At 45.1% G+C, this 22791-nt stretch overlaps 1 protein-coding gene and 1 long non-coding RNA gene across 3 annotated transcripts in view; one reads left to right on the top strand and one right to left on the bottom strand.

Moving 5' to 3' along the window:
- Window positions 1–342: 342 nt before the first annotated feature.
- Window positions 343–9429, bottom strand: C1H4orf54 (chromosome 1 C4orf54 homolog). Its single transcript, XM_063918607.1, has 2 exons — window positions 4571–9429; window positions 343–1582 (listed from the first exon to the last, which is right to left on the bottom strand). Exon 1 carries the CDS (start codon window positions 9268–9270, stop codon window positions 4579–4581), a length of 4692 nt encoding a protein of 1563 aa, XP_063774677.1. The 5' UTR covers window positions 9271–9429; the 3' UTR covers window positions 343–1582; window positions 4571–4578.
- Window positions 7987–22791, top strand: part of LOC134910508 (uncharacterized) — a 40914-nt gene continuing 26109 nt past the window's right edge. Inside the window, exon 1 of one of the 2 annotated variants that reach the window (XR_010176224.1) lies at window positions 7987–8070. This is a non-coding gene — a long non-coding RNA (uncharacterized LOC134910508). The remainder of the gene's footprint in view (window positions 8071–22791) is intronic. The other variant, XR_010176221.1, reaches the window with a different exon arrangement.

Raw genomic sequence — 22791 nt, 5'->3', positions numbered from 1 at the left:
GAAGTGCTGTTGAAGAAACATTAGGATGGTTGGAACACTGGTACATTGTGATCCCAATATTGCCAATTTCCCCTCCCTCCCGATAGAGCTGAGTAGGAAAATTAGCAATCTTGGGCTACCATAATTCTCAAGTGTGCACACAGCGAAAACATATATAAAACATCAGCGATGAATAAATAGTTATCTCTGTAACAAAAAAGGTAGTTTTTATATAACTATCAGAAAGGAGTGTTCATCCATTCTGCAAAGTATATTACTTGCCATCAAGAATGTATATATAATATATATATATATACATATACTGTATACTTACTGTATATGAATATATATATATATATATATATATATATATATACACACACACACACACACACACACACACACTATAAAATGCATGTTACATTGTATTGTTGTATTATTTTATATGATCAAATTATTTGTTAATAGTGAATACACCTGAATTATAAGTAAATTATGAAAATGTATTTTAGAACCCCAAATGTTGACAATGTGCTGTTATAAGTAACCTTGCTGTACATTTCACAGCTAAGTATTTATTTATTGTGATTAGGAACAACAGGAATCTCTTTATGACCTACCACCTCACAAGATTTCTGATATGCTTAGGAAACATTTTTCTCCATTTTCTCCCATGAGCAATGTGTACGGTATCGTTAGAAGTGATGTGACTCTTAAACTGTTGGTTTTTTCTGTTGTTGTTTTTATTAATAAAGCAATGTGCATTTTGTTTTGTTTTTGGAGTTGATTGTACATGCGGAACTAGTAGTATAATTTCTTGAGAAAGTGCTTAGTGACATTGATAATACATTTATAGAGGACAATACATACAATATTGAGTCAGATTTACCCGTCAAATACATGCAGTGCTCTTGTAGATAATGTTACATACAGTAAGGCACAAGATAATGTGAGGCAGGTATTGTTCACGTCCCAATGACATATTAGACATCATGACGTTTGTCTTCAAGCACATAATAGTAGTGATAATGACACATAGTAAAACTATCATTCTGAAGTATGTTTCTGCTTGTAGCATAGAATACCCACTACCCTACTAAGGGGACTGTCCTTAAATAACAGACTACCGCAATGTATTTGGCAATGAGACAGCCTTTCAGTTCACAGCCTTTAAAGCAGTCAAAAACACTTTGTTTGTCTTACTGTCATTAAGAGGCAACATCATAAGCCACAAAAGATTAGATTATAGGTATCAATGACACTGTGACAACGCTTTCCTAAAAGAGATCCACAGATTTTTCCTGTAGTTATGCACAGTCCAAACAATGTATTTTAAAAAACAAAAAAAAACACTCCAGGTTTCAATGGAAATCTATTTTTGGCTAACTATGCTACGTTCCAAACTCACACAATCCACACGCTGTGTTTTTGCCTTCTCCACTAGCTCTTCTGACATGGGTTATTCAGAGGCACTCCACTTTGTGTCGCAGCACAGGCGCAAAGCTTATGTATCAAGCTTCATTCATGCCCACCAACTTTGTGCAAGTCCCACATCCTCTTGCGCTATGTGGAACTTGGTCCGAATCAGCAAAAGAGATGCTCACTGTAAGGACAATAAAGAGTTAATAGAAATAAAGGGCAAGGTGAAGACAGCAAAATAGTAATCTGTTTGATGTATTCAAGATTACCAGGAAATTTAGCCAAAGGCCCACCCATGTAGACCCCAAGAGTCAGGGCAGCCTTAAAACTGCAATAAGTCACAGTGGGTGGGATGTACTAAACGACATCACCGCCCATTGTACCGATACCAATTGCATATGCACTAACATATGCGATTGGTATTGCGAAGGATAGCTCTTCCGATAAAAGCTGTCCTTCGTGATATCTGACGGGCCATGGACTTCCAGGTTTCGGTCACGGGAGTCGTTCTGCGCAGGCGCAGAGTTATGAGGTGGCCACGGGGCATGCTGGGAGGGATCCGAGTAGATCCCTCACACCAGTGCTGCAGAGAGAAGCTCATAGGCATCTATGGGGTAACGCCAGCAAAAGCTGACGTTTCCCTTTGCGGCGCTGTCCTGGTGGCCGTTGGTTAATGCATTCAGGAAATTGCAGTAAACGAAGGTTTACAGCATTTTCCATTTAGTACACCCCCCCCCCCCCCCCTTGTATGTAAATCAGAAGGTGGTAAGTGGCATCATGCATTGTATAGGACATGTTTAAACTACAGGTGATGACATACAGGGAAAACCCTACTCTCTGCATACTGTACTTTAGTACTGTACTATATTCTATAGGTTCCCAAACTCCGCCATCACAGTCCACGTTTTAAGGATACCCATGCTTTAGCCTTGATGGTTAAAGCAAATTGACCGAGGTACTAATTCAGTCACTTGTGGTAAAACATTGATATCCTTAAAACCAGGACTGTAATGGAGGAGTTTGGGAAATTCTGCTGTAGTGTATATCAGTGGTTCTCAAATTTGGTCCTCAGGACCCCAAATAGGTCATGTTTTCCAGGTCACCTAGCAGGGGCACAGGTGTATTCATTACCCACTGACACATTTTACATGATTCACAGGTGGACCTAATTATTTCACTTGCGATTCTGTGAGGAGACCTGGAAAACATGAACTGATTGGGGTCCTAAGGACCGAGTTTGAGAACCTGTTGTCTATTGCTCTTCACAACAGGTTCCTGTCACAACTAGTACTAAGAGTCTTCTAAAGTTTCAAAAAGACATTGCCTGTCATTAATGAAGCACAGGCAGGGTATGCAGTTCACTGTGCGATCAAAATTGTGGAATGCAATTAGCATCAGCAGGTTCTGTACAAGAGTATCATAGCTGAAATGATAATACATTATTTGGGAATTTTCCATTAGGCTTCTCTGATTACATTTCAGTAATATTAAATGAGTTTTTTTTAGTACTGAAATATTACTTGCTAACAGCTTGCAATTTTTACTGACAAGCCAGTATGTTCACCCAACAATTCTCTGAATATTGTTTGTATTAGCATCAAAGGGGCCCAATAATTGAAAGTCAGACGTTTATAGTATTGGTATCGAGACTGCTTGGGCTTGGTGTGCGTGACAGGCGAATGTTCTGTATATTTGTAGCTTATTTTACATTTTTACCAACTGCCTTTTAATTAGTTACCTGTTTATGATACTATTTCTACCTACAGTAACTGATACATTATAAATAACACATGCATATTAAATATTATGTAACTGGCAACATATAGTTATTATTCTTAATCAGATCAGATATCAAAAAAAGTGACTGTAGATGTCAGGGGGAAAAGTCGCAGGCGCCATGTTCCCGGATATTTGCGCATGCACAGTAGACATGCCAGAGTCTACCAGCTGCCTGAGATGAGGGGGCCTGAAACGGAAGCTGCAACATGGATCCCCTCCTCTCTTAAAAACCCCCTGCTGTGAACCCTACTAGCGTATGGTAACAATCAGCAAATTTGCAGATCGTTTCTGATGAGCCTTTCAAGACTGGAATATCTGTATATGCTGAAAATTAACTGCACATCAGTGAAAAATATCTGTAATGTACTGTATGGGTGCATTGGTGGATTGGGGATTCTTTAAATCAGAGTAAAAATATCAGAATATGCAAATTGTTTTTTTGTGATTGCTGATGTATGGGGCCTTAAACCTCCATGGGCTTTAGGTGAAACCAAGCTTAGCTTTTTGGATTTTGGTTCATAGGGATCACATAACAGTCCCCAGTGATAATGAGGACGACTTCAATTTACAGCATTAATTTGCCTTCTGCATGAGATATCTGTGAAATCTCCTACATAAGGCTATTAGTACATAGCAGGAATACATAAAATTATGCAGAACTGCAGTTTCTACTTAATAAAAAACTCTGTTAGCAGAGGTGTCTGGTTTTGCTCATTTTAAACCATCCTCAACATTTTCAGGTTTTAGAAACCAACCCCTCTACAGTTCACTTTATAATGATTATTTTACTACTAATCATAATATTATTTAAATAAATACAGCTTGACAATAAAAAAATATAAAGTGAAAATGACTGTGCTAAGCCTTGCAGACACAAATGAATAATAATGCTGTATATTTTGCAAATAAAAAATTATAATTGTTTAAATCAAGTAAAAGAATCAAATTACCATTAATGGAAAAATAGCATATTTACAACGTTTTGTTGTAACAGTATATATAGAAAAACGAAATATAGTGTATTCAATTCTCATGTGTGTGTATTTAGAGCAGAAATAGAGAATGTATGGCACTCTTGGGGGTAATTTTACTAAAGGTTAATTTTAATCAATTTAGATTGGTCTAAACTGAAGTTGTGTTTCAGGGACTAAAACACACGTTTACTGAGGCAATTTCTTTATTTTGATTTATAAATTTAAGTAAATGTGCAATTTAGCCCCTGAAATACCACATCAATTTAGATCAACTCAGATCGATTTCATATCAATTAAAATCACCCTTTAGTAAAGTTACTCCATGCTGTTGTGTAATTACAAGTCCTATGACTTGAAATTGACCAATGCTGTAGATCCACAGGTTGCTTAATCCTGTTTTAGAGGTATAACAAATTTACCTGGATTTTCATCTGTGCTCCACAACAAAACGCATAGTGGTACCATCAAAGGAAGGTGGGGCCACAATCCTGGGTCCAGGCTGGGATAAGATGCTGAAGACCTGCTTTCCATCGGAACAGCCTAAAGATCCTCTCCTGATGTTAGTGGACTGTCCAGTTGATGCACTCGGTGCTGTAGACCCAGTGGCTAAATAATACGGACTCTCAGAAAAGCCCAAATCCCCTTGTAATGACCCTTCTACCACTGGCATTTCATAGGTGTGTTCGCTGCCTGGGTTGGAGAGCTGTGTTTGCAGGGTGTTGGAAGAAAGGAGAGCAGTTGGGGGAGTGGGTATAAACCCGGGATAAAACATATATGCAGGCCCATAAGCACCAGGGCTAAGGGCTAATTGTGGCATATGATAGGGCACAGGGGTAACAGGAGGAGGAGGTACAGAGACATCCACGTACTGTCCAGTTTCAGGGTCAAACAGTCTCCTTTTCACTGGTTGCACAGGGGTGTCCACTAGATAATACTGGCCTGTGGCTAAGTCCACCAACATTTTTCGCTGGGTTTGGGGATACATCTCAGCAGGCGCAGCTGACTGCAAAGGGGGAGAGTAATAGATGGGGCCCTGGGTATTGGGCATTGCCATGGCCACTGGTGGTAAAGGATGATGATAAATAGTAGCTGAAGGAACAGAGTCTGGGGTTTGGGGCTCTGAGCCTGCTGATGCAGCTCGTGTGGGCTGTACACCCTCTTTCACCTTGCTGCGCCAGTCGTTGGGTGCTTTAATGGGGCTTGTTGCCTGGGCTTTGCTACTGGAAACTGGGAGGGCACCTGGCACTGCTGAGTCTCGGATAGTCGCTACAGCTTCTCGGATTATAGCAGTAGGTTCTTTGGTGTTTGCATTATTTTCTCTTCTGTTTGAAGTGTTTTCTCGCGTGTTTGCATTGGTTTCCTGTGCATTTCCAGAGCTCTCCCGGGTGCCTGTAGTGATTTCTCTGTTGTTGGTTGATGGCTCACGGGCACTTGATGTTACTGGTGGTTTTCCTTCCCCGGCCACTTTTACTGGTATGGTGAGGTAGTTCTCAAAGTCAGCACTGGCTTTCCGCACAAGGGAAGGAGGCTGTGGAGGAGTTGACGCAGCCTTCTTGGGCTCCTCGGCGGGGATTTGAGGGATCTTGAGGGTAGTAGGTGGTTGTGGTCGTGCATTTTTGGTATTCAGAACTGACTCCAAGCTTTGCTGCTTGCTCTTTGGCGGGGTAGCGCTTACACTGAAAACATTTACATTGCTGGTCCCTCTGCTGGGCAAGTTCTTGTCTTGCTGTCCCTGCTTTTTTCCTTCACGAAACCTGGACACCTGGAATGTCCTTGGTGGTGTTTTGTTTTCTACAACTGGAGGCTTATGGGGGCTTTTTTCTAGGCTTGGGTGAGAATTCCGGCGTACAAGGGGCTCTGGAGCTTTGGAGACTAGAGGAGCTTTCCAGGGATCCTCAATCGCAACAGTCCCAGTCTTAGAATCCTCTACTGGCACCAATTTCCTGTCCCCATATGCCTCCTCACCGGTAATAAGAGAAAGTATGTGGCTTCCTGCGAGTAGTTGTGGCTCATCTTTGCGCTTCCACTCTTTCCTGTCAAACACATAGAGCTGTTCCATTGTTTTCACAGCGGCAGTCAGCTTCTCAAGAGCTGCCCGTGACTGCGGAGATTTTGGCTCCACTTTTATTTCTGGATCCTTTGGTTTTTCCTGCTTCAACTTGGATGCCTTAGACACAATCTTTACTACAGGAATTCTCGGTCCTGTTTTGTTGGGTGCTATGGTGGCTACAGGGAGCCTGCCTGAAGCTCTGTGTACCAGGACTGTCTCTGCAGGTGACAAGCCCTTCTCTCCCTCCACCGCAGGATCAGTCTGACCATTTTCAGCTTCCTCTTTACTTTTCACTGCCTGGCAGGTGATCACAATTGGAGACACTGAGGAAGAGGCCCTAGACATCTTTGACTTCTGATCAGTTGCACTGTGGTCAGACATTACACTTCCCCTGTCACTGTCCCCTGCCTCTTGGCTGTAAGAACTTTTAAGCAATTTTCTAACATCCCTTACCTGGTGAATCGTACCTTGCACTTTGGGTTTAGCCTCTCTCACGTCTCTAACAAGAAACTGGGGCATTTTCTCCAGGACCTCAGCCCTGGAAGGGATTTGATTTTTCAGGTCTTCTGCTGCTGCCTTAGATAGACTGGCCACAGTGGATGCTAGTTTAGGAGTCAGCAGTTTGGCAATATTAAAAGGGCTATCTTTATTCTCGGTGGATAATCCTAGATTAAGTTTAATCTCTTGAGGTTTGGGGGTGATCATAGGAGTCATTCTGCTGGCAGAAGCCTGTAAGATATGAAGTTTTTCACTTTTAAAGTCATTATCATTTTGGCTCAAGCAGCTCTGATGGGCATAGGTAGACACAGAGCATTTGGTAGCTTGTTTCACCACTTGCTTCTCTTTGGGTATGTGCTGGATGCCAGGCACATATAACTGAGACATTTTAGTAGATTTAACAGTAGATATCTCTCCTATATCTGCTTTCCAGTCCCTTTCCAGTGGTATTTTTATCTTTCTTGCCTTGGCAACTGTCTCCTCAATCTTCTTTTCCATATTTTTGATTTCCTTCTCCTTCCATGACCTGAAGGCACTATTTTGACTACGGAGGAAAATCCCTTTCATAGTCTCCGAAGCACTTTTCTTCATCTCACAGATGGCTTCCTCGCGGTGGGACTCGAAGGGAGACATCTGCTTATTGGTATTGCCGTCCACAGGTGCAAACTCTTTAGGTGTCCCAGTTTTAGAATCGAAAAAGTCCCCGAGGTCCTCGCTGCTGAGCAGGGTGAAATCAGAGCCTGTCTCGGAGAACCTGGAGTTCTGCCTCTGTAGTCCCTTCTCCTTGAACTGCCCCTCGGTCTCCCGGAGCAGATTGGCAGCGGCTTTCTGTGAGGTGTCGCTGATCTCCCCTCTCTCCATCATAAACTCCTGCTCCCGCTGCATTTTTTTGGAAATGACATTTTTCAGGAGGCTGGAGGCATATTTGGATTTGTGAGCCCCCTCCATGGCTTCTGCTGCGGCGCTGCTGGGCTTGATGCTCGCTTCAGGCGTCGCAGCAGGTTCTTGTTTTGGCAGCGGTTCTGTAACTCCATCCCTGCAAGCTGAGCCTGGAGCATGGTCAGGAGGCTGCGCTGCGGCCACATTGCTGCTGCTGCTGCTGAAGTTCAGGGTCTCCGTTAAGGTTACAACCCTGGAGCCGGACTGGATGCGCTTAGAGGAAGATGCCGGGCTGGCTTTCTTCCCTGCCACCTCGCTGAGCACAAGCTCATACGCCTTGCTCTTGTTGGCGTGCACATACACCTGCTGCTGCTGCTCTTTGGCTGCATCCTTGCCCAGCTTCCTCACGCCGAAGCTGGAGGTGGCCGAGGTCTGCTGGTGCAGGCTCTGTTCTGCCTTCTGCGAGAGGAAGGACGCCCCTTTCCAGTCCAGGTACGTGGACCAGCTGTTTATGCCGATGTTCTGCTCTGACAGGGAGGTGGTGGACTCGCTGGAGCTGAAATTGATGGCTTCAAAGTAGGGATAAGCCAGGCTGCGGAAGGCTCTGGATGTCAGGCTGCGCACCTCCTTGTCTGCATCGTCTAGCTCGCTGACCGCGCTGGAAGCGCCGCTGGAGATGTCTGCATGGACCCCGCTGCGAGCCTGCAGGCGCGCCGGTATGGCCACCAGCCTGTGCGCATCGGGGAGGTGGGGCTGCTGCGGGAGGCAGTGATGCTGCTGCTGGCGGAAAGCTGACTTGCTCTCGGTGGCTCTGGAGACGCAGTAGCTCATGTCTGTCTCATGCTTGGCAGCAGCAGGGGCGCTGTGTTGCTGTGCCGGCTGCACGTTGCTAGGGTCATTTATAGCCTTGGATGCTGTTTTGATTGATAGGAGGATCTGGCCGGCGGCGGTCCCGGCTGTGGACTCGCCCGGGCTGGCTGCCGGCTTCTCCTTGGTGCTGCCCCTGCTGCTGCTCGGGGAGGTAGTGTCGCTGTCCGAGTAAGTGCTGACCAGCTCGGTGCTGCCCAGGCTGTCGGTGCCCGGGTTGGGGTCGCTGCCGGCTGTGCTCAGGTAGTAGCTGCAGTCCTCCTCGTCGCTCGGGGTGCCCCCCTGGCTGTCAAAAGAGGCGTACTCCAGGAAGGCGCAGGGGGCGCTGTCCGCCGGCTGGCTCCAAGTGCTGGAGGGGGCAAGGCCAAAGCCGCTGGGGTAGTCCGGCTCCTGGTCTGCAGCCTCGCAGAGCTGGATCTCGTGAGTGGTGATGTAGTGCGCCTCGTCGCTGGCGATCCCATGCTGGGGCATGTCGGCGGGGGAGGGGGGGCAGGAGGTGCCCTGTTCAGATCCTTCCTCTAGTCCCACTTTGCCCCCTGCATTTGGCAGCTCGCCAGGCACTTTGGGTACTTGTGAGGCCAGGTGATGATCTCCGGGGCTGAGTCCTGCTGTCCGGCTGAGCTTCTCCCCCCTTGCAGAGGTCTGCTTGCTCCCGGTCACCCCGTCTCCCTGGGTCCCCTCTGCTCTGCCTACTGCCAGGGCGCTCACGGTGATGGTGACCCCGGTCTTACTGGCAGACATCGGTATCTCCACGTATTTGGGCTCTTGGTCGGGCAGTGCCCCTCGCCCGAGGCTCTCCCTCTGCCCGCTGGCCGCCTGTTGCATGGCTGCTGCTGCTGCTGCTTGTCCTCTTCGGGCGCCGAGCAGTCAGTCTGAGTGGCACCGGCTGAGCAGAGCTGCAGCCCCGCTCTCTGCCCCCAGAAATGAAGGCAATGCAGATGGGAAATTCCTCTTTTCCTGAATGGGATCCACACGTCACTCTCAGAGCGTTTTAAGTGACATAGACCTGGAGTGTGGCAGAGGAGGGGGCTCCCCATTCCCCTATCCCTTTGTAGTGCCCAGCATTGTCCTACCACTCATCCTGTACCCACGGGCGGCACAGGAGAGCAGCTGCTATTTACATCTACAAAGAGCTTTTCTGGACATGTTTTTCCTTCAGCCATACCTAAAGGAAACATGGGGGAGGAGGGGGAGAGCGATAAAGTCTCCTCATAGCTAGAATCAGTGACTTATTTCCGAGTATCATACATTTTAAATACATAATTATTTTATTAATAAAAAATGTCTCCATGCACAAACTGAGTTACTCAGTGAGACCCCACCCTACCACCATCACCAAAATGTAACATAACAGCAATGTATACACTTTGTACAATAGAGAAAATTTAGAGAGATGTTTGGCAGCGTTTGGGGTGGCTCTCCTATTTGAATGTAAGACTGCACTGCAACTGTCAAACTTATCTCCATCTCCAGAAAACATATATATCAAATAATGGCCCCCATTTATCAACGAGTTTCCTTGCTGGAAACTCGTTTTTGGTGGTAAATGGGACCAATTGCTATTTAACAAAGCTAATAGCTATTAGCCTTTCATATTCCCTATACTGCTGCACGCTAAACTATTTAAAGCGCTCGCTTATCTATAATGGCCTCGCCTGCTCCGAGCAGACGTTATGACACCACTGCAGCGGAGTTCGTCCTGCGCTCCGGCTCCCCCTTCCCGCAGCAATCCCGGCATGCATTACGCCAGCCGGGTTGCTATAGAGACAGCCTGAGGAGTTCATTCAAGTGATGGCCGCCGCATCCGGAAATCACTACTGCGCATGTGCCGGGAATTAGCATAAACTGGCGCATGCGCGGTAGGAGGCCAATCCGGGGACACAGTTAATTTGTCAGCGCTGTTGTAAGGTAAACATAAGTGCTGACGCAGCAAATACCGCATTCGCTCGCCGTGGCGTAAGCTCTTAAATAGAAGAGCGCGATGCCACTATACCGTATTTACCACTTCACTTATAGCTGGTTGATAAATGGGGGCCAATATGTTTATTAAATATCCCCCCAAGGCTTAAGGTGGGTACACACTTAGTGATAAAGTAAACAATGTCGCTGATTTTGACCCTTCCTGAGCGACGTTTACTATATCTCCCAGTGTGTATTCTGCCGCCGCCGAGCGATGCATGGTCCCGCGGGTCGTTAACGATCCTTGGTGTCGGCTGTGTATGCAGCTCAATTTGGACTTATCGTTCAAAACTGCATGCTCTGGGAGGGGAAACACTAGGCGATGTCGCTCACCGAGCACATCGCCTAGTGTGTACCCACCTTTAGTACATAGACCCTATGTAACAATATGGCACAGTTCACAGTAATATAGAATGTCAAATTGGTATCGAAATACCGGTGGGCAGAATCCCGACAGCGGAATCCTGACACTCAGAATGCCATCAGATCCCAGTAAGTATTTTAACCTTAACCCTAACCCACCCATCCCACACCCTAACCCTGTCCATCCCCTCCCACAGCCTACCCCTCCTCTCCTGCAGCCTAACCCCACCCCTAGGGCCTAACACTGCCCCTAAATCTAACCCTGACACCAACCCTAATACTCACCATGGGCATTTCTTCAGCATTGTGATTGGGTTCTGATGTCAGGAACCCAACCATCGGGATCCTGACTACACCTCAGAATGTCTTTGACGCAGTTTCTCAGGGACAGAGTTATTAAGCCTGGTGAAGTGATAAAGTAGAAGGTGATAAAGCACCAGCTAGTCAGCTCCTAACTGTCATTTTTCAAACCCAGCCTGTAACATGGAAGTTAGGATCTGATTGGCTGGTGCTTTATCACCTTCCACTTTATCACTTCACCAGGCTTAATAAATCTGCCCCACAATGTGCAAAGGGCTAGAGTGGGTCAATGCAAAGCCACCTCCCTGGCAATGTTTTTTTCAGTCTTCTCCATCAGATGCAAAACTATCTTCCCCCAATATCTAATTCCTGTTCTTGCTTGATCCGATAATGCCATTAAGGGAAGGAGCATCTGGTACAGTCTGCCAGGCGGCCATGTTGTGTTGCTATAGCACCATGCTAAAATGGTGTTATATTTTTAATATAAGTAGCAAAACGTTTGCGACATGATAAATTGGTACAGTTGTCTGTCCCCATAAAGACCTATGAGACGGAAGTAAGATGTGAAAAATGTGTTAGCGCTGGAGAAATCTGAATTCTCTTGCATTTAGCACTTGTCAAATAACGCACGGATGTCAACATGGTCTGAAGTCTGCATTGCGAAAGTCGATGGTGAGAATTTATTTATTTATTACCAGTTATTTATATAGCGCACACATATTCCGCAGCGCTGTACAGAGAATATTTGCCCATTCACATCAGTCCCTGCCCCAGTGGAGCTTACAATCTATATTCCCTACCACATGTACACGCACACGCATTCACGCTAGGGTTAATTTTTTTGTTGGGAGCCAATTAACCTACCAGTATATTTTTGGATTGTGGGAGGAAACCGGAGTACCCGGAGGAATTACTAGCACTTGTGCATATAATCAATCCAATCACTTCATATAAAGTTCAAAACACATGTGTAGTACATAGGAGGCAGACCTATTGTATAGACTTGGTGTACACATAGTTCTAAGTTCTATTATTATAGTCCAATGTATATATAAATCATGATTGATTTGACTTCAACTAAATATAGACCATTTTTTAACCAATAAGTAACAATGTTTATTGTCTGTTGCTGTGGTGACAGGAGATTATGTATTCCCTATTGGTTACTAGATTTGATGGACTTAGGATACAGCCAATCAAGGCCGAATCAATTGATTGGTGAATAACGGTCACATGACCGCAAGTGTTGATGACATATTCTGGTATTGGAAATTATACACCTCTATTGGTCAGTGAGGTTGATAGACTTGAGGTATAGCCTATCGTAATCATACCTATTAATCAATGGCGGTCACGTGACCGCTCATAACAATGACACGTTATCATATTCATTATTTGGTGCTGCTCTTGTCCCGCCCCGAGCCGCGTGACGCGCGCCGGTCATGTGGCCGGGTCACATGACACGGCCCTGGCACGCAGCTAGGCGCAGGGACTCAGTTGGCATGACAACAAGATCCTCATGAGACGCATGAGGAAACAGGCGGGAGAGAGAAAGATCTCTAATAGGCTCAACATTGTTCCATACATAATTTGAAAGGGTGATGAAGAATAGGAAGTCGATTGCGGTCACATGACCGCTGACGTGACTCAGCGTCAGTTTCTATTTCGTTCTCGGTCATATGACCGGCGCCGACCACGTGACCAAGTCACGTGTTCCGGCGCTATTCAATGACCAGGAAATGGACCCTTTCTGGAGGGGAAAAGGGACAAGGTCCCATTCAAGAGGGGGAAGCTACATACTTTACATTTTTATGATAACAATTCCACATATTATGTGTTTACATAAAGACAAGAAGAAAGAAGGAACATTTATATAGTCATAGATATAAGAACCCGATACATAAAGAAAACAACAATATAGGAATTCTGTTGCATAACCAAATAATCATAAATTATTATATAGAAGGGGTTTATATAATAATACGTTCAATTCTACTGCCTCGTTCAATCCTTCAGGATAAATGGAACCCACTTTATGCATCCAATAAACTTCTTGTTTACAAAGTTTCTTAAACTGATCTCCACCTCTACTTGTGGTTGATATATGTTCCACTCCTATTAGCTTAAGACTTCTTGGGTTCCCATTATGATAATCAAAAAAGTGTTTGGATACACTATGTGTCAGGTTTTGATTCAAAATATTCCTTCGATGTTCTAAAAATCTTGTCCGCAATTTCCTAGTCGTACGACCCACATACTTCTGATTGCAGCCGCAGACTAGTCTATAAATGACATATGAACTGTTATAGTTAATAAAGTTTTTTATATGCCAAAGATCCTGATGGCTAGACTTCATTTTTGTTTCCTGTACATAATTACATGTGATGCATTTGTTTCCCCCACATTTGTAAAATCCCTTTGGTTTAGATGGAAGCCATGAAAGGTTATCTTCCCGTTGTATTATTCTTTCTTCATTTTTAAGGAAGCTCGGAGCTAGTATATTTTTTAAAGATAGATTCTTTTTAAAGATAAAGAGAGGTTCTGGTGGTAAGTCTTTTATTAATAGATGATCCTGTTTGAGAATATTGTAGTTCTTTTTAATAATTCGTTTAATTTCCGAACACTGATTATTATATGTGGATATAAACGCTACTTTATTATTTACCTGCTTAGGAGTTTTTATTTTAGGAACTAAAAGATCTCCCCTCTCTAAGGACAATACTTCTTTATAGGCTGACTGAAGAATGATAGTTGGATAGCCCCTCTGTACAAAAGGGTCCAGCATAGATACAGCTTGTTTTTCAAATTCTTTTTTCTCTGTACAATTTCTTCGAAGTCGAAGTAATTGCCCTTTCGGGATGTTTTGTTTCCATGGTGGGTAGTGGGCACTTTTAAAATGCAGGTATGCATTGGTGCCCACTTCTTTTGTATAGTTAGTAGTAATGATGGTATTATTTTGCACTGTTAGGGTCAAATCCAAAAAGTGAATCAAAGAAGGGTGAAACGTGTAAGTGAACTGTAAATTATAATTGTTGTGATTGAGGTGGTCAATGAAAGGGAGTGCTGAAGAAAGATCCCCATCCCAAATGATAAATAAATCGTCAATGTAGCGCCCATAGAGGACCAGGTTCGCACCAAAGTCGCCCCCCCAGATGAGGGTGTCCTCGACCTCCCCCATGTAGAGGTTGGCATAACTATGCACGAACCTGGTCCCCATGGCCGTCCCCATGACTTGTAAATAATGAGTGTCCAAAAATATAAAGTCATTATGGCGAAGAATGAAAGCTATTGAATCCAATAGAAAAGAACGATGATCTTCTGTTAGATCATTATCGAGGCATAAGTGATTTGAAATGCTTTGAATGCCAAGATCATGTGGTATATTAGAATATAAACTCTGAACATCAAGGGTCAGAAAATTATATGAATCTTTCCATTCTAGTCCATTAATAAGTTTGAGGAAGTGCATGGTGTCTTTAACATGTGATCTAAGCGTGTGTATTCGTGGCTGTAAATAAGAATCAACATAAAAAGAAAGGTTAGAAGTGAGGGAACCAATACCGGAAATTATGGGACAACCAGGAGGTGAAGTGAGGGATTTGTGTATTTTCGGGAGGTGATAATATATGGGAACTACAGGATATTCTGAATAAAGAAAATGAGATTCCTCTTTGGAGATGACTCCCTTCATTTGGGGTGGTAGTCATGTGACCGCCGGTCGGCTGACCGACAGTCACATGACCTCCTCCGTGAGCCCGACGGCTCACTATCCCGATGGTCGGCATGCCGACCAACAGGGACTATTTCCACTCGTGGGTGTCCACGACACCCATAGAGTGGGAATAGAACCCGTGGCGACCGCAGGTCGCCACCGAGCCCGCAGCGTGGCGAGCGCAGCGAGCCCGCAAGGGGTTTGCTGCACTCGCCCTTCCCCGCCGGGATCCCGGCGTCGGTATGCTGCCGGAATCCCGGCGTCGGTAAGGTGACCGGCGGTCAGGAGACCGCCGGTCACCCGTACTACACCCCTTCATTTGTGCCGCATCCAAAAGTTCTAATAATTCAATTTGAAATTTCTGAGTGGGATCACCTGCAAGTTTCTTGTAATAAGTGCAGTTATCCAATTGCCGTCTAGCTTCCAGAATATAATCAGCTCTATCTTGTATGATTAAGCCCCCCCCCCTTATCCGCCTCTTTGATCACTAAGAATGTATTACTCGTGAGGTCCTTAAGAGCTTTCTTCTCTCGTCTTGTCAAATTTGTACGTCTTATTTTATTAGTTGAAATGTTAGCGCACATATTTTTGAAGTCGCTAAGGGTTGTTTTATAAAAACTTTCGATGTTAGAACCTTTTGATTTAATGGGGGAAAAAATCAGACTTCGTTTTAAACTGGCCTCTTGAGATGTCAAATATCTTTTCGGGCTTTTGAGTAAAATTCAAATTATTTTCCTCCCATAATTCATTAAGGGTTTCTATTGCAGGGAGATCATTTACATCCAGCAATATGGGTGATGCTTCGTCCTTATTCCTAGTAAGATTTTGTTTAGCAAAAAAACGTTTGCGACATAAAGTCCTAACGAATCTGTTTAGTTCTACAAACAAAGAGAAAATATTGGGTGTAGATGATGGGGCAAATTTTAGACCTCGACTTAATAAGGAAATTTCTGCTTCAGTTAATTGTTTGGATGAGAGGTTAAAAATGTTATTAGGGACATTTTTGTTCTCTACTCTATTTCTCCTTAATCTCTGTCTCTTTCCTGCTCTCCTCCCTCTGAATTCTGCTTCTTCTTCTTCTTTTGGGTGTGAAATGAGTTCTGTCCCTGTTTGGAATCAACTCCCTGGATGGCTTTTTTGGACGTTGGTATAAAAAACTTTGGTCATCAGTTGGAGCTTTGTCTACATTGGGGCCTCTCTCTTTCGGCCTTGCTCCCATATGGTTAGAATTATCCTGTTCAGACCACCGGTCCTTTCTTACCTCTTTTTTCCTATTAGAATAAGAATCTATAGGATGAAAAAATCTGTCTCTAGGTTCTCTTGGTGGAGATTGTTTAACATAGGATCTATGGCTGTTCCGACCCCCTTCAGAGTCACCATATCTCCTATTCCTGGAGAAATCCCGCCCCTTAGTAGAGTCTTGATACCTTTGATCTCTTTGGTTGGATGTATTATATTCCAATAAGTTTAGCAGCTTATTATATAAGTTTAGATCCTTTGATAAAGCTGCTAAACTTATTGGGGAGCAGCGAAACGCGTCAGAACCCCCCGATTTACACCATCTCAGCTTTGGCGATCACCAGTGTGTGTCTGAACCAGTCCCGGATCCACTACCAGCTTGCTGTGCAGCAACAAGAGGATATCTCCAGCACTCACCAACACAAATGAGGACATTCTAAATCTAACATGGACTCTCATGTATGGAAGCCTTTCCACCTCTAAAGTGGTGACCAGTAAATATTCAAACAACCGAACTGTGCTAATTTAATCAAACCTCTATGGAATTAGTGGACTTATCTGGGCATATTTTACAGGAACAGACACCAAGTGATCCCATTATATACTGAAATATCAACTGAATGTGGTGTATGTAATCTATCTTATACAATTGTGAGGAGAGTAATTGCTAATTTTAGTAATTTTATTGGTTTTATTATAATAAATTGTTATATTATTTAATATTGTTTCATTCCAATCACTTCATCAGTAGCGCTGCCTGCATATTTTCTGTTTTCTGTGTTTTTACGGGAGTGACTCCCCTGTTCATGTGGTAGCTGCTTGGTGCAGCAATCTCATAAGAAGCGCCTGTTCTTCTTATCAAGGAGCTCTTTACCAGTACACGGAGGAAACCCACGCAAGTACGGGGAGAATATACAAACTCCACACAGTTGTCAATACTACCACACAGAATGTCAATACTACCTAAGCCTAACAACAGCCTAACCCTAACCAAAACTTAACCCTAAGCCTAGCTAAAGCTTAACCCTAAACCTAACAGCAGCATAACCCTAACGCTGATATATTTGTAATGTAGATGTGCAGAATGTCTACATTTTGAACATGTTGTTAATTTATCAGTATCAACATGTTGAATGCCGACCTTATGAACATGTTTCAAAATGAAAAAAAAAAAAATTTCGACATTCAGAACCAAGTAGTATTGGAGGAAGTAAAAATACTCTCTTGCCAGGGGCACAAATCCACTATTAAGTATAAAACTTAACTTTTAATAAATAATGTCAGTAAGAAAGGGGGTATTATTTCCCAGCAAAACAGACAAATACAAACTGCACACAGAGAAAAGCATAGCCATAATAAACACAGTAAAATGGTGTTGCACACAGATGTTTATCAAGAGAATTAACCAGAAGGTTGAAAAAATACTGTTCTGGTTATGAGTGCACACACCACGTGCAAAATACAGGGCCCCTGGCCACAGTGATACAACTGCAAATATGGCTAGGTATAGTATTTATTGGCTCAAAAGTGTAAGGAATATCAGAATTCTGTGAGCCACATCTTCTGGATACCAATCAGGCTAGGTCAATTTTATGCATAAATTCATAGGGTGGGAAAGTTAGGAATCTTCCCACCCTGTAACACAAGGTAAAAATTATATTTTGGATAATAATATTTGTAGGTAAATTCCTAAATTAATATGAAATTCAGCCCAAGGTGATAGTCGCCCTTTTTTAAGTTGATTGTATCCAGGTGCACAATATGATAATTCAGAATACTAATATGGCTATGACTTCCACACCCATACAATATTCATATATAGAGAAAACACCACAAGATAGTATATATATATATATATATATATATATATATATACCTGTGTATATATATATATATATATATATATATTTCTCTAACGTCCTAGAGGATGCTGGGGACTCCGTAAGGACCATGGGGAATAGACGGGCTCCGCAGGAGATAGGGCACTTTAAGAAAGACTTTAGGATTCTGGGTGTGCACTGGCTCCTCCCTCTATGCCCCTCCTCCAGACCTCAGTTTTAGACTGTGCCTAGAGGAGAATGGGTGCACTGCAGGGAGCTCTCCTGAGTTTCCTGCTTAGAAAGCATTTTTGTTAGGATTTTTTCTCTTTTTCGGGGAGCACTGCTGGCAGAGGCGGATTGGCCATAGGGTTCACAGGGAAGATTCCCGGTGGCCCGACGCACCCGTGGGGCCTGTTTTGTTTGTGGACATGTGGTCCTTTTTATAGACATATTGAATAAGATGCAAAATAATTTGCATATATGAAAATTACTTTGCAACTTAGCCTGTGATTGCAGATGATCTAGTGTATGCTCTGTCTGCCTGCTTGGCTGACATATAAGATTGAGTGAATAGTGATTGGGATACGCGGTTGATGTAATAAGCAAGAAAATATATATTTCTAAAGAATGATATAGTTTCCTAAATTCTGAAGGTGTATCATATAATGTGCTCATAATATTTATTTTTATTTATTTTTAACTTCCCCCTTGATGCTGGACATGCCTACTATCTGGAAAGTTTTGGGGGGAGGGTGCTGCTGCCATGGCCCATGGCTAGACCTTGCACCTCTGGTGCTGCCCATGTGGGGCCACTAGTACAAATTTTTCCAGGGCCGCTTTTTGTTCCCAATCCGCCCCTGACTGCTGGCAACAGGCTCCCTGCATCGAGGGACTGAGGAGAGAGGAGCAGACCTACTTAAATGTTAGGCTGTGCTTCCTCGGCTACTGGACACCATTAGCTCCAGAGGGAATGAACACAGGTTCGTGCTGGGCGTTCACCCCAGAGCCGCGCCGCCGTTCTCCTCACAGAGCCAGAAGAAACGAAGACAGAAGACATCTCAGGCGGCAGAAGCCTTCGGTGCTTCACAGAGGTAACGCACAGCACTGCAGCTGTGCGTCATTGCTCCGCTACACCTCACACACTCTGGTCATTGTAAGGGTGCAGGGCGCAGGGGGGGCGCCCTGGGCAGCAATAAAACACCTCTTCTATGGCAAAAGTGTATATACATGTACAGGTGGGCACTGTAAATGTATATAAAAGAGCCCCCGCCATTTTTTAATAAGTTTGAGCGGGATAGAAGCCCGCTGCCGAGGGGGCTTCACCCTCAGCACTCACCAGCTCCATTTTCTCTACACAGCACCGCTGAGAGGAAGCTCCTCGGACTCTCCCCTGCTTGACACACGGTGAAAGGGGGTTTTAAAGTAGAGGGGGGGCACATTATTGGCGTTTATACACTACAGCAGCGCTACTGGGTAAACATTCTGTGTTTTTCTCCAGGGACATATAGCGCTGGGGTGTGTGCTGGCATACTCTCTCTCTCTGTCTCTCCAAAGGGCCTCAGGGGGAACCTGTATTCAGAAAAGAGATTCCCTGTGTGTGTGAAGTGTGTCGATACATGTGTGTCGACATGTTTGATGAGGAAGGCTCACCTAAGGAGGAGGGGGAGTGCATGATGGTCAGGTCGCCGTCGACAACACCGACACCGGACTGGGTGGATATGTGGAATGTCTTGAATGCAAATGTAAATTTACTGCATAAACGATTAGACAAGGCTGAAGCTAGGGATCAGTCAGGTAGTCAGACCATGCCTGTCCCTGTGGCACCAGGACCTTCGGGGTCTCAAAAACGCACCATATCCCAGATCACTGACACAGATACCGACACAGAGACTGACTCTAGTGTCGACTATGAGGATGCAAAATTACAGCCAAAGGTGGAGAAAGGTATTCGTTACATGATTATGGCCATTAAAGAGGCTTTGCATATCACTGAGGAACCCCCTGTCCCTGACACGAGGGTACACATGTATAAAGGGAAAAAGCCTGATGTCACTTTTCTGTCCTCATTTGAACTAAGCGACTTGTGCGAAAAGGCTTGGGAATCTCCAGATAGGAGACAACAAGTTCCCAAAAGGATTCTTATGGCGTATCCCTTTCCACAAAAGGACAGGATACGATGGGAATCTTCTCCGAAGGTAGACTAGGCGCTGACACGCTTATCCAAGAAGGTGGCACTGCCTTCTCAGGATACAGCTTCCCTCAATGATCCTGCTGATCGTAAGCAGGAGGTTACCATGAAGCACATTTACACACATTCCGGCACTATCGTTAGACCGGCTTTGGCGTCGGCCTGGGTGTGTAGTGCTATCGCAGCATGGACAGATTCCTTATCTACGGAACTTGAAACCCTAGATAAGGATTCCATTCTAATGACCATAGAGCATATCAAAGATGCTGCTTTATATATGAGGGACGCTGAAAGAGACATTTGTTTACTAAGCTCCAGAATAAATGCTATGTCTATTTCTGCTAGGCGACTCCTGTGAACCCGACAGTGGACGGGGGATGCCGACTCAAAGCGGCATATGGAGTCGTTGCCTTACAAGGGGGAGAAGTTGTTTGGAGAAGGCCTCTCGGACCTTGTCTCTACTGCTACGGCCGGTAAATCGAATTTTTTACCTTATGTCCCCACGCAGCATACTAAAAAGGCACCTCATTATCAAATGCAGTCCTCTCGTTCCAATAAAAGCAAGAAGGTACGGGAATCGTCCTTCCTTGCCAGAGGAAAAGGCAAGGGAAAAAAGCTGCATGCAGCTAGTTCCCAGGAGCAGAAGTCCTCCCCTACATCTGCAAAGTCCACCGCATGACGCTGGGGCTTCCCGGGGGGAGTCAGCTCAAGTGGGGGCGCGTCTTCGATTTTTCAGCCAGGTCTGGGTTCACTCACAGGTGGATCCCTGGGCTATAGAGATTGTTTCTCAGGGATACAGGCTGGAATTCGAAGACGTGCCTCCTTGCCGGTTTTTCAAATCGGCTCTGCCAGCTTCCCCGTCAGAGAGGGAGTTAGTGTTGACTGCAATTGAAATATTGTATCTTCAACAGGTGATAGTCAAAGTTCCTCTTCTCCAGCAAGGAAAGGGGCATTACTCAACCCTGTTTGTGGTCCCGAAACCGGACGGTTCGGTCAGGCCCATTTTGAATCTAAAATCCCTGAACTTGTACTTGAAAAAGTTCAAGTTCAAGATGGAATCGCTCAGAGCGGTCATCGCCAGCCTGGATGGGGGGGGGGGGGGGGGGGGGATTGGAAGGTGTCCCTGGACATAAAGGATGCATACCTTCATGTTTCGATTTTCCCTCCTCATCAGGCGTTCCTGAGATTTGCAGTACAGGACTGTCATTACCAATTTCAGATGTTGCCGTTTGGGCTTTCCACAGCCCCGAGAATTTTCACCAAGGTAATGGCAGAAATTATGGTGCTCAATTATCCCATACTTGGACGATCTCCTCATAAAGGCGAGATCTCGGGAGAAGTTGCTGGACAGCGTGTCGCTGTCAGTGAGGATGTCGCAGGGGCGCGGCTGGATTCTCAATTTACCGAAGTCCCAGCTAGTCCCTACAACGCGCCTGACCTTTCTGGGTCTGATTCTAGACACAGACCAGAAAAAGGTTTTTCTTCCGATGGAAAAGGCTCAGGAGCTCATGGCCCTGGTCAGGAACCTATTAAAGCAAAAAACGGTTTCAGTGCATCATTACACACGTGTCCTGGGAAAGATGGTGGCATCGTACGAGGCCATCCCCTTCGGCAGGTTCCATGCGAGGACCTTTCAATGGGATCTACTGGACAAATGGTCCGGGTCCCATTTACAAATGCATCAAAGGATCACCCTGTCTCCCAGAGCCAGGGTATCTCTTCTGTGGTGGCTGCACAGTGCTCACCTCCTAGAAGGCCGCAGGTTCGGAATTCAGGACTGGATCCTGGTGACCACGGACGCAAGCCTCCGAGGTTGGGGAGCGGTCACACTGGGAAGAAATTTCCAAGGTCTCTGGTCAAATCTGGAGACTGGTCTCCACATCAACATCCTGGAGTTGAGGGCCATATACAATGCCCTACGCCAAGCGGAGGCATTGCTTCGGGACAAACCGGTTCTGATTCAGTCAGACAATGTCACGGCAGTGGCTCATGTAAACCGCCAAGGCGGCACAAGGAGCAGAGTGGCCATGGCAGAAGCGACCAGGATTCTTCCCTGGGCGGAAGGCCATGTAAGCGCCCTATCAGCAGTATTCATCCCGGGGGTGGACAACTGGGAAGCGGACTTCCTCAGCAGACACGACCTGCATCCGGGAGAGTGGGGACTTCATCCAGAAGTCTTCGCACAGATCGTGGGTCGGTGGGGACTGCCTCAGATAGACATGATGGCGTCCCGTCTCAACAAAAAGCTAAAGCGGTATTGCGCCAGGTCCAGGGACCCTCAGGCGGTAGCGGTAGACGCTCTAGTGACACCTTGGGTGTTCAGATCGGTCTATGTGTTCCCTCCTCTACCTCTCATATCCAAGGTGTTGAGAATAATAAGGCTAAGAGGAGTCAGAACGATCCTCATTATTCCGGATTGGTCACGAAGGACTTGGTATCCGGATCTGCAAAAGTTGCTCACAGAAGATCCGTGGCCTCTTCCCCTAAGGCAGGATCTGCTGCAGCAGGGGCCCTGTCTGTTCCAAGACTTACCGCGGCTGCGTTTGACGGCATGGCGGTTGAACGCCGGATCCTAGCAGAAAAAGGTATTCCGGAGGAGGTCATTCCTACCCTGATCAAGGCTAGGAAGGACATGACATCGAAACATTATCACCGTATATGGCGAAAATATGTGTCTTGGTGTGAGGCCAGAACTGCTCCTACGGAGGAGTTCCTTTGGGCCGTCTGCTTCACTTCCTGCAAACGGGAGTGAATTTGTGCCTAAA

This window comes from Pseudophryne corroboree, chromosome 1, assembly GCF_028390025.1.
Source record: "Pseudophryne corroboree isolate aPseCor3 chromosome 1, aPseCor3.hap2, whole genome shotgun sequence".
NCBI classification, from domain to species: domain Eukaryota; kingdom Metazoa; phylum Chordata; class Amphibia; order Anura; family Myobatrachidae; genus Pseudophryne; species Pseudophryne corroboree.
This window is presented reverse-complemented; position numbering and strand designations above follow the sequence as displayed.